The sequence below is a fragment of the Pan paniscus genome, chromosome 10 (assembly GCF_029289425.2).
Source record: "Pan paniscus chromosome 10, NHGRI_mPanPan1-v2.0_pri, whole genome shotgun sequence".
Classification (NCBI taxonomy): Eukaryota; Metazoa; Chordata; class Mammalia; order Primates; family Hominidae; genus Pan; species Pan paniscus.
In genome coordinates, this window is record NC_073259.2 from 43,772,331 (window position 1) to 43,788,094 (window position 15,764).

General features: G+C 42.0%; 1 protein-coding gene across 31 annotated transcripts in view; it reads right to left on the reverse strand.

Moving 5' to 3' along the window:
* The window catches only part of LARP4 (La ribonucleoprotein 4), a 79,103-nt gene extending 63,339 nt beyond the window's left edge, over positions 1-15,764 (reverse strand). For 4 of the 31 annotated variants that reach the window (XM_057299460.1, XM_063593503.1, XM_034935885.2 and 1 more), the window contains exon 1: positions 15,545-15,716. In XM_057299460.1, coding sequence (XP_057155443.1) covers positions 15,545-15,562 — 18 coding nt within the window. In that variant the 5' untranslated portion in view covers positions 15,563-15,716. Of the gene's footprint in view, positions 1-4,156; positions 4,206-13,771; positions 13,911-13,991; positions 14,103-15,107; positions 15,171-15,351; positions 15,453-15,544 lie in introns of those variants that run through there. The other 27 variants (XM_034935873.3, XM_034935864.3, XM_034935862.3 and 24 more) reach the window with 22 other exon arrangements.

Sequence of the window (15,764 nt, forward strand, 5' to 3'; positions counted from 1 at the left end):
CAGGCTCTAGGGATCCTCCCACCTCAGCCTCTTGAGTAGCTAGGACCACAGGCATGTGCCACCATGCCCAGCTAATGTTTTTTTTTTTTTTTTTAAGTACAGGCGGGGTTTCACCATGTGGCCCAGGCTGGTCTCAAACTCACAAGCTTAAGTGATTCACCCACCTTAGCCTCCCAACCCAAGTGCTGGGATTATAGGTGTTGAGCCACTGCACCCGGTCATCTGAAAGCTGCAGTAGACACTCTGATTCTCACTAGGAGGGGTGAAAAAACAGATGCAAAGATAAGATCACCCAAAATAATGTTGCACAAGGATCTGGTGAGGAAACCACTATCCCTGTCACCACCAGGCACTAAATAACAAGATTCAAATCCATTATAACCTTTACTACTGCCAGCACCAAAGCCACTCTCTATTAGGAACTCAATCTGCAACTATTACCTCCACTTAAAGCTGACCAACCCTGCTGCCATTCCTAACTGCAAAATGGAAGTTATAAACAGAACCTTCACTTCCTTCCATTGTGTACTTTCAAAGAGAAGTCATCTGAGTGTGTCTGTAGGTCACATGCCTGCATCCAAGAAAACATGGAGGGCGGGGGCGGTGGCTCACGCCTATAATCCTAACACTTTGGGGGTCCAAGGTGAGTGGATCACTTGAGCTTAGGAGTTCAAGGCCACCACGGGCCACATGGCAAAACTCCATCACTACAAAAAAACAACAACAACAACAACAAAACAAGAATTAGCTGGGCATGGTGGCTCATACCTGTAGTCCCAGCCACTTGGAGAGCTGAGACAGGAGGAACGCTTGAACCTGGGAGGTGGAGGTTACAGTGAGCCGAGATCATGACACCGCACCCCAGCCGGGGTAACAAAGTGAGCCCGTCTCAAAAAAAAAAAACCAAAAAAAAGAAGCTGGGAATTTGAGTTTTCACTAGTACACATACTGAGGAGGCCTGACACATAACATGGGCAATTTTGCAAATGTAGACATATAACAAAAAATTGGAAGGCTTCGGACATGACAAATATTCACCATAAGAGACTAAGACTAATATTTAACATACAAAGTATGTCATATATAATTAATTTATAAATATCCAAATATCGGAGGATTATGCTCAAAAACCTTTTCTCCTGATGGGGTATGCTATTTCATTAAATATTTAATAACTGATCAAAATCATTAATAAATATATTCCCTTCAGCAGTACACTACCCCAAAATCTGATGTGTCCCTGATAATTAATGGTGCCAAGAATACTCAAAGTGTAAGATCTAAAGACATTACACTCTAATGGCATAAAGATAAGCAGTACTTCTGGGCATATTTATATTTTTCATCAGCCTAGTTAAGACTATACATTTTATTTTATTCATTCATTTATTTTTTTGAGACAGCTCTCCTGCTCTGTTGCCCAGGCTGGTATGCAATGGCACGATCTCGGCTCACTGCAACCTCCACCTCTGGGATTCAAGCGATTCTCCTGCCTCAGCCTCCTGAGCAGCTGGGATTACAGGTGTGCGCCACCATGCTGGGCTAATTTAAGTATGTTTAGTAGACACAGGGTTTCACAATGTTGGCCAGGCTGGTCTCGAACTCCTGACCCCATGATCTCCCTGCCTCAGCCTCCTGAAGTGCTGGGATTACAGGCGTGAGCCACTGTACCAGGCCAAGACTATACATTTTAAAAGCCACTGATGCACACAAGAAGACATATAAAAGGTTGTATAGTACACTATTGAACCCACAAGTGAAAAACTGAAAACCACCTAAATGTTCACCTATAGGTGAATAGTTAAATATGGTCTATCTGTTAATGTGGAATACTATAAAAGTTTAAGAAAACCAAAATAGGACTACATTCACCAACATGGAAATTGTTCCAATGCATATTGTTCAGTGAAAAAAGTAACGCTGCAAAACAATAAGCACTTTATATTATCATTTCTATTAACAAACAAAATCACTGTACAGATAAATATATAGGTATAGGCTAGGCACAGTGGTGCATGTCTGTAATCCCAGCACTTCTGGAGGCTGAGGCTGAGGGATCGCCTAACCCAAGGAATTCAAGATCAGCCTGGGCAACACAGTGAAACCCTGTCTTTACAAAATCACAAGAATTAGCCAGGCATGGTAACATGCACCTCTAGTTCCAGGTACCCAGGAGGCTGAGACGAGAGGATGGCTTGAGAATGGGAGGAGGAGGTTGCAGTAAGCCAAGATCATGCCACTGCACTCCAGCCTGAATGACAGAGCAAGACCCCGTCTCAACAGAACACAACAACAACAACAACAACAACAAAACCCAGAAAAGACCTGAAAGGTTACAATACTGTTAAACAAGAGAATTACAAATTACCAAGATTGTTTGCCGAACGGGGAAAATGTGCAAAGGACAGACTGGAATAGTTTATCATAAAATATCATTTTTACCCTATTCAACGGCCCAGATTCAATACTATTTTGATAAGCATGAAAAGGAAAAATCAGTTCATTGCTATAATTTGTATAACTCTTCTGAAGAGTTGGCAATGTTTATTAAAAGCCTTAAATACACAATTTTGATCCAAAAATTCTACTTGTCAGATTTACTCAAAAGAAACTGAGATATATAAAAACATGTAAGTACAAGGATGTTTGCCACACTAATTTTATAAACATCCTACCATAGAGGTGAACTGTAGTTCATCTATAAAATAGAATATACCAGATCCTTAAAAACAGATTTAGGGAAAACTGTAAAAATCTGAATAAGGTCTGTGGACTATATCAATGTTAATTTGCTGCTCATTATACCATACTATAGTTATGCAAGGTGATACTACAAGGAGAAACTGAGCAACAACTTCACAGGACCACTTTGTACATTGTTTTGCAACTTCATGAATCTATAATTACAGTCATGTGCTGCATTAATGACATTTTAATCAAGCACAAACTGCATGTACAACAGTGGTCCCATAAGATTATAATAGCCATACCATATAGCCTAGGTGTGTTGTAGGCTATACCATCTAGATTTGTATAAATATTTTCTGATGTTCACATAATGAAATCCGTAACACATCCCTCGGATGTATCCCTGAACAAGGCAAGATTGAATTATCTTTAAAAAGTTTTGAAAAATGGAGAAAAAATCTTAGAAAGTATGGGAAATGTTCACTATCTGTGATACTGTAAAATATATATTTTACAGTGTATTTCAGTTGTGTATGATAGCATCCATACACAACTAAAATCCTTACAATCTCCAAAGTGATGTCTTTTTGCATGCTAATAAGTTAACTGATGGCTGGTAGCCCCTAAGTCAGTTTAGCTAGAATAAAATCTATCTTTTCATTTAGACTCTAGACAGCCAATTTTTTTTTTTTTTTTTTTTTTTGAGACACAGTCTCACTCTGTCGCCCAGGCTGGAGTGCAGTGGCATGATCTCAGCTCATTGCAACCTCTGACTCCCGGGGTTAAGGGAGTCTCCTGCCTCAGCCTCCTGAGTAGCTGGGATCACAGGCGCCCACCACCAAGTCCGGCTAATTTTTTGTATTTTTAGTAGAGACGGGGTTTCACCATGTTGGTCATGCTGGTCTCAAACTCCTGACCTCGTGATCTGCCCGCCTCAGCCTCCAAAGTGCTAGGATTACAGGTGTGAGCCACCACGCCCAGCCAATAGCCAAGTTTTATTCATCTTCTCACCACAGTTTAGACCGCCATCAAAATCTTGATCACTTCCACAGGATTAGAAGCCCTTGAGATTACAGTTTTATAAATATCTACTAAACGATGTAAACTGTCCAAATGCATGCTAATCTGCCAACATATACATAGTATGCAAGCACATAGATACTCAACAAAAAGATCTAAACTATCTGTAAAACTGATGCTTCAATCACCACCCTTATTTCTAAGCAATATGTCATCCCCAAATAAGCCAAAGGCAGTCCTGATTATTGTCCCATTTAATGCTAAATTCTACCTTCAGAGAGATAAAAATGAAAGGAAAAAGAGAACCATCAAATTCTTGTGAAAATGGTATCTTCCTGTCCTAAGAAATTACAGATCTAAGGTAACAGAACCATGAGTTAGGAAGAAAATCACCATAAATATGGTAAAACCGTCTCTTTGGACATACATAACCTTTTGTTTTACTTACCTATTTACTATCAGAAACAGAAATCCCATGCCACTTAACCCCATAAATGCTGTAAAACAGAAATAAAATGTATAAATTGATTAAATGTATTTTGCCCCATCAATCATCCAGGTTCAATTTTTACATCTCCAATACTGAGAGGGCTACTACTAAGTTACAAGTACTTGGGGGGGGAAAAAAAAAACACCTGTCATTTCTTCCAAAGTAACTTCAGAATCCTACCAGAAGATGCTTAGGGCTATTTTACAAAAAGTAAAAATGAAAATTAAAGTGGGAATTCTTCACTCATTCAGAGAATAGTAATTACATTTATGGAACATCTAATTAATCTTCATAACAATCTCAGTTAAGTCCTATTATCATCCACATTTTACAGACAAGGAAAAAGTTACTTTACTTCAAGGTAAAGTAATCTGCCCAAAGTTACATAGCTATTAATACAAAACCAGGATTTAAACCTAAGGAGTCTAGGGGCTGGGCACAGTAGCTCAGGCCTATAATCCCAGCACTTTGGGAGGCCAAGGCGGGTGGATCACCTGAGGTCAGGAGTTCAAGACCAGCCTGGCCGACAAGGTGAAACCCCGTTTATCTACTAAAAATACAATAATTCAGTGGGCATGGTGGCGTGTGCCTGTAGCCCCAGCTACTCGGGACGCTGAGGCAGGAGAATCACTTGAACTCGGGGGGCAGAGGCTACAGTGAGATGAGATCACGCCACTGCACTCCAGCTTGGGCAACAGAGCGAGACTCCATCTCAAAAAAAAGAAAAAAGAAAAAACAAAAATGAATATAGAAAATAGCCGCCAGATTACAACTAGGGTCCCTAGGCTGGGCTTGGTGGTTCACATCTGTAATCCCAGTACTTTGGGAGGCTGAGGCAGGCGAATCACCCGAGTTTAGGAGTTCAAAACCAGCCTGGCCAACATGGTGAAACCCCATCTCTACTAGATGGGGTTGGTGGTGCACGTCTGTAATCACAGCTACTCGGGAGGCACGAAAATCACTTGAACCCGGGAGGCGGGGGTTGCCGTGAGCTGAGATTGTGCCACTGCACTCCAGCCTAGGAAACAGAGCAAAAATCCATCTCAAAAAATAAATAAAAATTTTTAAAAATACAAAAAGGCAGGTGCCTGTAATCCCAGCTACTCAGGAGGCAGAGGAGAGTCACTTGAACCAGGGAGGCAGAGGTTGCAGTGAGCCAAGATTGCGCCACTGCACTTCAGCCTGGAGGACAGAACAAGTCACTATCTTCAAAAAAAAAAAAAAAAGAATCAACTAGGGATCTTGAGAAAATGCAGACTGATTCAGTAATTCAGGGGTACAGTTTCTACTGTAACAAACCCCTGGGTTAAAGGAGCTTACTACTATCTACGGATAACACTTTGAACAGCAAGGAAACTGGACCACCCTAAGTTGTTTCCACCAACCTCTCGAAGTTGTCAAAAATCAGAATTCACTTGCCCTCTATTGTGGAAGAAAATCTGAAGTTTATTCATCAATATTATCATCAGTATTATTGCTGGTACTCTAGTACCAGTGGAAAAGACAGGATTTATATCCTAAAATTCCCACTATCTCAATCAGACAGTATCTGTCATTCATCAAAAGAACCTGACGCCACCATCGATTAGTGGCACTTAACCTTTTGGGGGTCACGAATCACTCTGAAAATATAATCAAAGTTACAAATTTCTCCCTAGAAAGTTCAACATGAGATTCATGAATACTTTCATTAAAAATAAAGAATTCTAGGCTCACGCCTGTAATCCTAGCACTTTGGGAGGCTGAGGAGGGCGGATCATGAGGTCAGGAGATCGAGACCATCCTGACTAACACGATGAAACCCTGTCTCTACTAAAAATACAAAAAATAACCAGGCGTGGTGGTGGGCGCCTGTAATCCCAGCTACTTGGGAGGCTGAGGCAGGAGAATGGCGTGAACCCAGGAGGTGGAGACTGCAGTGAGCAGAGATTGCACTACTGCACTCCAGCCTGGGCAACAGCGAGATTCCATCTCAAAAAAAAAAAAAAAAGATAAAGAATCCTGTATTAATAGACGTCTAACAGACTGGGTGTTGTGGCTCCTCACACCTGTAATCGCAGCACTTTAGGAGGCCAAGATGGGAGGATCGTTTGAGGCCAGGAGTTCAAACCAGCCTAGCCAACATAGCAAGACCCTGTCTCTATTAAAAAAAGGTATCTAACATTTAGTATTTAATCCTCAAAATACTAAGCCATTACTTCAATTAGTCAGCTGATAAAGCTAATGGCTAACTACACAAACGAACTTAAATATACCTCAACCTCAAGCATCAATATTAAATATCAAAACAGTTCTTTTTTGTTTTTTTGCCGGGCGTGGTGGCTCACACCTGTAATCCCAGCACTTTGAGAGGCTGAGGTGGGCAGATCACCTGAGAGCAGGAGTTCGAGACCAGCCTGACCAACATGGAGAAACCCCGTCTCTACTAAAAATACAAAATTAGCCAGGCATGGTGGTACCTGTCTGTAATCTCAGCTACTCAGGAGGCTGAGGCAAGAGAATCAATCGCCTGAACCTGGGAGGCGGAAGTTGCAATGAGTCGAGATCGCTCCAGCCTGGGCAATAAGAGCGAAACGCCATCTTAATATAATAATAATAATAATAATTCTTTTTCTTTTCTTTTTTTTTTTTTGAGACAGAATCTTGCTATGTCATCCAGGCTGGAGTGCAGCGGCACAATCTCGTCTCACTGCAACCTCCACCTCCTGGGTTCAAGCCATTCTCCTGCCTCAGCCCCCTATGCAGCCCCTTACAGGCATGTGCCACTATAGCCACCTAATTTTTTTTGTATATTTTTTGGTAGAGATGGGGTTTTGCCATGTTGGCCAGGCTGGTCTCAAACTCCTGACCTCAAGTGATCCACCAGCCTTGGCCTCCCAAAGTGCTGGGATTACAGGCATGAGCCACTGCACCTGGCCCTGGTTGGGTCTTGAACTCCTGGCCTCAATCAGTCCTCCTGTCTGCCTCTCTAAGTGCTAGTATTACAGGTGTGAGCCACCACGCCCAGCCTACAACTCTAAATGTTTTATTCTGTCAATCTTCTTAACATCCCTACGAGATAGATATTAATATTACCCTCCCATATTATTGTCCTCAATTTACAGATAAGGAAGCAGAGAGATTAAACAAAAAGTGGCTCAGTCTCAGCAGAGATTTAGACCCAGGCAGGCTGGCCCCAGAGTCCATGTTTCTAGACATTGTTTTCTTCTTGCCTGCTGGTCAAAGAAAAAAAAAATCTTTTATGCAATCTTGTATATAAATGTATCTTAATTTTACTCAGTCACTGCCCTCCTATTTTTTTTCTTCCTCCAACTCAAAAGGCAAAAATAATCCTATTTTCATTATCTTGCTCAACTGCAACTTTCTGCCCTATAAATTTACATTTCCCACAGCCAATATATTTAAAAAAAAATTTTTTTAAGACATGGGGTGTCACTATGTTGCCCAGACTGGTCTTGAACTCCTGGACTCAAGTAATCCTCCCACCTCAGCCTCCCAAAGTGCTGGGATTACAGGTATGAGCCACGCCCACCCAGCCTGCCATACCCAATATAACAAATATTTCAGTACCCACTTACGTGCATTATGTTACGTTATTAGTATAGAAGGAAAGAAAGTCTTGCCAATAAGCACACAGTAAACCTCTAATCTCTTCTGAAATTTTACAAGTTATTATACAAACCAGAATACTTTTGAGAAGGAAAAAGGGTAAAACATCTGTCACAGAAAATAGATGTATGCTGTGACCTTCCAGGGCATAATAGCAGGTAAGATCGTCTTACCTGCTAGTCAGTAGTATGAAATACTATCGAACTATTTGTTACACAAACCCTGCATTACTGCAGACTTTTCTACCCTGACGAGAAATCCTTTTCTCGCCGGGTGCGGTGGCTCATGCCTGTAGTCCCAGCACTTTGGGAGGCCGAGGAGGGCGGATCACCTGAGGTTGGGAGTTCGAGACCAGCCTGACCACCATGGAGAATCCCTGTCTCTACTAAAAATACAAAATTAGCCAGCATGGTGGTGCATGCTTGTAATCCCAGCTACTCAGGAAGGCTGAGGTAAGAGAATCACTTGAACCCGGGAGGCGGAGGTTGCAGTGAGCTGAGATCACACCATTGCACTCCAGCCTGGGCAACAAGAGAGAAACTCCAGCTGGAAAAAAAAAAAAAAAAAAAAGCAGAAAATCCTTTTCTCTTCTCTCAGTACATACAAACCCAATAGAACTTAATTCATCCCTGGAGTTTGGCATTTATGAATGCAGTTCACATCCTACCCCTAATAATATTCATCTAAAGCACTCTTCTGTCTTTGGTTTAGAGCCCGTCATTTAAAAACAGTAGACATATTCTGTGAACCAAAGATTGGTTCAAGTGGTGGGACAAGGACACAGGTAAGACAGGAAAGATGAGTACATACTTAGATGTTTCTTTTTCTTACATTTACTTACACTTTTACATTACAATTTTTTTCAAAAGAGTAAGTGCAAAGTGCCTATTTGCATTTTAACATTTGTATTCCTTTAATTAATTTTCCTTTTTTTGAGACAGTCTCACTGTCACCCAGGCTGGAGTGCAGTGACATGATCTCGGCTCACTGCAACCTCTGCTTCAGGGTGTGCCTCAGCCTCCCAAGTAGCTAGGACTACAGGCACATGCCCAGATAATATTTTTATTTTTAGTAGACATGGGGTTTCGCCATGTTGGCCAGGCTGGTCTCAAACTCCTGGCCTCAAGTGATCCACTTGCCTCGGCCTCCCAAAGTTCTGGGATTACAGGCATGAGTCACCCCGCCCAGCTGTACTCCTTTAAATGCTGCAAGTAAATGTGTATTTTAACATACTGCCATCTTCATTCCTCTTTTAAAACTTTTATTTGCCCAACCAAAAGTATACTCTCCAACTATAAAAAAAACTTTAAATAATTATAAATTGTTTGGCTTGCCCTAAATCAGAGTATGTTAGTAACAAGGCTGAGATGAAAACTTAGAAGTTATACTTCTCTTAAATTAGTTTAAACCTTAAAGAAAACAAAGCTTCGGCCAGACGCAGTGGCTCACGCCCGTAATCCCAGCACTTTGGGAGGCCGAGGAGGGTGGATCACAAGGTCAGGAGTTCGAGACCAGCCTGACCAATATGGTGAAACTCTGTCTCTACTAAAAATACAAAAAATAGCTAGGCGTGGTGGTACGCGCCTGTAGTCCCAGCTACTCAGGAGGCTGAGGCAGAAGAATCGCTTGAACCCAGGAGGCGGAGGTTGCAGTGAGCCGAGATCATGCCACTGTACTCCAGCCTGGGCGACAGAGCAAGATTCCATCTCAAAAAACAAACAAAAAAACTGTTAAGATGGGCTGGGCGCGGTGGCTCAAGCCTGCAATCCCAGCACTTTGGGAGGCTGAGGCAGGTAGATCTGAGGTTAGGAGTTTGAGACCAGCCTGGCCAACATGGCAAAACCTCGTCTCTACTAAAAATACAAAAATTAGCCAGCATGGTGGCGTACGTCTGTAGTCCCAGCTATACTGGGGAGGTTGAGGTGAGAGAATCACTTGAACCCAGGAGGCAGACACTGCAGTGAGCCGAGATCATGCAACTGCACTCCAGCCTGGGCAACAGAGCAAGATTCTCTCTCAAAAAAACAAAAAACTGTTAGATGATACTTTTTAAGTTATATGTATTTCACAATTAAAAATATTTTTAACTGGTGGCATGAGTCTGTAGTCCCAGCTACTCAGGAGGCTGAGGCCAGATTGCTTGAGCCCAGGAATTTGAGGCTATGGTGTGCCATGACTGTACCTGTGAATAGCTACTGTACTCCAGCCTGGACAACACAGTGAGACCCTGTCTCTTAAAAAATAATAAAATAATAATTTAAAAAAATTTTTTGAGGCAGGGTCTCACTCTGTCACCCAGGCTGGAGTGCAGTGTCATGAACATGGTTCACTGCAGCCTCGATCTCCTGGCTCAAGTGATCCTCCCACCTCAAGTGTAGCTGGGACCACAACACATGCCACCAGGCCTGGCTAATTTTTTAAATTTGTTTGTAGAGGTTGGGGGTGGGGGTGGGGGGTGTCTAACTTTGTTGCCCAGGCTGGTCTTGAACTACTGGGCTCAAGCTATCCTCCCACCTCGGCCTCCCAAAGTGTTGAGATTACAGGCATGAGACACGTTACCCAACCTAAAATATGTTTTAATTATTTAAGAGTTATTAAAGCGTCCTAGGTCGTATGAAACTTAACTGCTACCTAAGTAAGTAAGTACAGTTGGCCCTCCATATCCATGAATTCCATATCCATAGGTTCTGTATCAGTGGAGCAATCAATCACAAATCAAAAATACTCAGAAAAAAAAATCATTGCATCTGTACTGACAATGTAGAGACTTTTTTCTTATCACTCTATAAATAATACAGTATAGCAACTATTTATAAAGCATTTACATTGTAATAGGTATTATAAATAATCTAGAGATTATTTAACATATACACAAAGATGTGCATAGGTGCTACGCAAATACTATGCCTTTTTATGTAAGACTTGAGCATCCAAGGTTTTTGGCATCTACAGAGGGTCCTGGAACCAATTTCCCACAAATACTGAGGGACAACTGTCTTCATTTTCAGGCAAAAACTCAAACAGAGACAGAAACCCAATTTCAGTAGTCACTGCATACCCACCCTTCCCAGTCTCTAGTTTTAATTTTTTTTATTTAAACAAAAATTTCAGCCTGAGCAAAAAAGCAAAACCCTGCCTCTACAAAAAATACCAAAAAAGAAAAAAATTAGCCAGGCATGGTGGTACATGTCTATAGTCCCAGCTACTTTGGAGACTGAGGCGGGAGGATCACTTGAGCTGGGGAGGTAGAGGCTGCAGCAAACGAGACTCTGTCTCAAAAAATTAAAAATTAAAAATTAAAAAAAAACTGTAAATAAAAGAGAGAAATGAAAAAAATTTTTTAAATTACTATCTGCCTCCTTAGGGCTCACAAGTTTTAAGTAACTTGATAGCATTCAGATGAAGGTAGTACACTGCAGTTTCAAACTTACAAAAAATTTGTTGTAAAAGAATTTATGGCAGGTCATGTTTGATGACTTCGTGAATCATCCAAACTTCTCTTTCCAGAGAGTGACACTGTTTGTTTCTCCTTCAGAACAGAGGTGAAAAAAAAAAAAAAAAATCTGCCAGGCGCGGTGGCTCACGCCTATAATCCCAGCACTTTAGGAGGCCAAGGCCGGCGGATCACTTGAGGTCAGCAGTTCGAGACCAGCCTGGCCAACATCGTGAAACCCATGTCTATTAAAAATCAGGAAAAAAAAAAAAAAAAAAAAAAAGGCCAGGCATGGTGGCACATGCCTGAAGTCCCAGCTACTAGGGAGGCTGAGGCAGAACTGCTTGAACCCGCCAGGTGTGGTGGCTCACGCCTGTAATTCCAACACTTTGGGAGCCCGAGGTGGGCGAATCATGAGGTCAAGAGACCGAGACCATCCTGGCCAACATGGTGAAACCCCATCTCTACTAAAAATACAAAAATTAGTTGGGCGTGGTGGCATGCGCCTACAGTCCCAGCTACTCGGGAGGCTGAGGCAGGAGAATCGCTTGAACCCAGGAGGTGGAGGTTGCAGTGAGCCGAGATGGCGCCACTGCACTCCAGCCTGGGCAACAAGAGTGGAAACTCCGTCTCAAAAAAAAAAAAAAAAAAAAAAAAAAAAAACTGCTTGAACCCAGGAGGCGGAGGTTGCAGTGAGCTGAGACTGAGCCACCCTCTAGCCTCGGTCTCAGCGAGACTCGGTCTCAAGAGGAAAAAAATAAAACAAACCAATAATCTACTGAAGTCAATATAGCTGGTCTTGCTCTGTCACCCGGCCTGGAATGCAGTGGCACAATCACGGCTCATTCCAGCCTTGACCTCCCATACTCAAGCGAAACTCCTGCCTCTGCCTCCCTAGTAGCTGGGACTACAGGTACATGCCACCACATTGGGCCCAAGGCCAGGTTTTAAAAAGTTGCATCTAAGTATTATTTACATAGGATTGATTCCTTGTCTGCAATATATTCTACTCCAATACAAGTAGGTGGTTGATGAGTTCTAATACAAGCTTCCATGTTCACTAGCTGTATAAACTTAGGCAAGTTTAAATTATATGTGCCTTAGTTTCTTTTTTTTGAGACAGAGTCTCACTCTGTTGTCCAGGCTGGAGTGTAGTGGTGCCATCTCAGCTCACTGCAACCTCTGCCTCCCAGGTTCAAGCGATTCTCCCACCTTAGCCTCCCGAGTAGCTAGGATTACAGGTGTGTGCCACCACCTCTGGCTAATTTTTGTATTTTTAGTAGAGATGGGGTTTCACCATGTTGGCCAGGCTGGTCTCAAACTCCTGACCTCAGGTGATTTGCCGCCCACCTCAGCCTCCCAAAGTGCTGGGATTACAGGCATGAGCCACTGCGCCCAGCTGCCTTAGTTTCCTTATCACTAAAATGGGGATACTAACACCTCATAGAGATATTGAGACTTAAGATGTACAGATATCTATATATGCAAAAACATCAAATGTTCCTGACACAAAGCACGATACAAGTATATACTACTGTTATTATTGTTATATTGCTATTATCTATCCTACTGATTCTAGTGGGATAGTTAAGCTGGAATCTCTCCAGAAAAATACACATAAGTAAAAGGTATTGAACACAACTGCAGAGGACCCAGGGATCCCAGATTAACCCTGCCAAAGATGATCCACAAGCAACTTGGTTTAGTAAAGCAGTTCTTAACCTCTTCTGTGACACAGACCTCTTTAGTAGTCCAATTAATCTATGGATCTCTTCTCAGTTTTTTTACATTTCTAAAATATATAGGATCACAAAGTAAACCAATTATATTGAAACGCAGTTATCAAAATATTTTAAAATGTCTAATATAGCAATACGTTAACAATATTTTTGACATATAGCAAGTAATGAGCATAAATATTTCAAGATAACTGCAAAAGCTGTAATACATGTAAAAAAGTGATTTGTCTTGGTGACAAGGTCACATACACTGTTGCTGCCATTAACATTTAAAGAATTTTCACTTCTTTTCCATTTAGATTTCAGTTAGAAGCTAGAGAAAATAAACACGCAAATTTTTTTCCTCAACCAAGCTTAGGTACTTACTTCCTCAATTCTATCCAAAAACCTAGATTAAGAACCTTTGACTTATGGGAAAGTACAAAAATAATTTTGAAGCCAGAAATTTATGTTCTAGAAGTCAGACTTCAGACTTTAGCCCCCACATTATTTACACTTGAATGACCTTAGACATCTAACTTCTGAGCTTTGGTTCTCTCACTGAGAATAATTCCTCTATCATGAGGTTACAGGGATCAAATATTAGTTAACAAAACGCCAAATGACCAACATGTTGTTTTTTACTGATTTTAATACCACATATTCAGCCCCAAATATTTAAAGACAGTTAATTTTCAATAAAACTCATATGAGAAAATGAAGAATGACATAGTGACTCACAAAGAAAATGATTAATGGAGATACAACTTTTAAACACTAGTTTGGCGAGAGATACGATAGAATTTGTCTAACCTGGGGAGTCGGACAGGCCTGAATTGCTAACATCCCGTCCATGATTTGACATCAGCATGACCTGGATCTAAATCCCAGTTACACTACTTTACTTTTACTAAGTAAAGTTACTTTAACCTCTGGGGCTCGGTTTTGTCATCTGTAAAACATATTAAGTATTGCTTTAGAGACAGGAGAAGACCTAGTTTAAACAATAAATGGAGCTGTTATTAAAACTTACATTTTAATAAAGCCAAAGGAATCAATTTGGAAGTCAAAAGTATATTGTGGAGTTCCTGTCAATATAAACTTCACCATCTTTCTTCTGCCCAGCAAAACACACACTTAAAACCTGTGGTATTAACATAGCATAACATTCCTTAAAAAAACTGGCTGGCACTGGCTTAAAATCTTATCTGATTTCTTATTCTGCCTAAGGAAAACAACAATGAGGACAGAAAACAGTAAACAGAATGAGTTCAGTAATTTTAAATCTTTTCATTATTTCCCCGGAATGTTCCAATGAATGTTTATTATGAATGTTAGATATACTCTAATGTAGCAGTCTTTTAAAAAACTAATTTAAAGATATCAAGCTTATCGGCGACACAATATCAGTTAGTTTAAAGAGAAAAAAAAACCGTAAAATCATTTATTTACTTTATGCTGGAATATTACGGAGTAAGATTTTCCCACAACCCGGAAAAAAAAAAATCTGCCATAGGCTGGCCCCGGCTCCTAGATCCATTATACAACCCGTAAATTCCTTCCCTCATTGAAAAGATTCTTTTTATGGGCATAGTTAACAAATGCCAAGTTGCGAAGTTGCAGCTTTGCTGGTTTGACGTTTTCACAATGTAAGAACAATATGATCTGGAATCTACTCAAAGCATTAGCCAGGCAGTCAGCTGACGCTCACTGCACACAAGAGGACAGAATTAAGGGAAATTAAATTTCGTATTTCTGTAAGGCAGGTATCCAACTCTATCTTGAAAACTAAAATAGGCCAACAGCAGACGTTCTAGTTTAAGTAATAAAAGTGTCTCATTGTTCAAATAACATTACAAAAAACGGCTTTTCCCGGAATAAGTTTCCCTCATTCTTGGAATTTTCCTTGTAAAGGGCTTTTAATCGGTTCATAGAACCAACCCTTCATCACGCAGCTGCTGCTTGAGTAACTTTTACAAAAGGTCAAAGCGGTGCCTTTCAAGGCTTCCAAACCCTACTGGCTTCTCCTCGATTCAAAGTAACTCGCTTTCACCCACAGAACGTTCCAGAGACCTAGGGACGGGGCCCGGGCAGAATTTGGTGGAAGTTGCTCAAAAGAACTTTTCAATTTTCTTTTCAAAATACTTACCGCATTTCACCTTTCTCCATCCGTGGCCCCACATGTTGCTCGCCTCCCTCCCAGAGGGCCCCGCGAGGCCGGAACGCGCCCACCTGATTACCCTCTCCTCCCTCAGACTCCGCCCCCCAACCCCCCAATGCTGCCTCCTTTAGGAGGTCCATATGGGACATTTTCCCCTTCCTCTGAACCTCACCGCCACACCAGAACAGCCCTCCGTTTTTCTCCTTCAATTCTTCTCCACTACGGGCCTCACCTCCCATAGCTTCCTAGAGTGTTGTGAGCGCGCAGAGGGAAGCTGCAGGCCTGCTCGGCCCAGGTGCTGTGTCAGCCTATCTGCCGGTTCCGCGGCGTGTACGGCCCGGAAAGTCACATGGCGGTGGGACCGGCCGGCGCCTCTACACTCCTGCTCTCCTAAGAGCAGGACGAGACTAGCATAATGCACTCACCTCCACGAAAAGCAACATGTCGTCCTCTGCTCAGCCCAATCGTTCCCGCCGCCGCAACTCCAACTGGCTCACAGGCCCGCGCCCCAATTGCTAGGATAAGGACACACACTCGCCTTGCCCCTCCACCCGGCAGTGGACCCGGCTCCTCCCCCGCCGTCAGCCGCTGCGGCCTGATCCGCCCAGTCCCACCTCCCTTGAAACAACAACTGCTTCCGGGTCT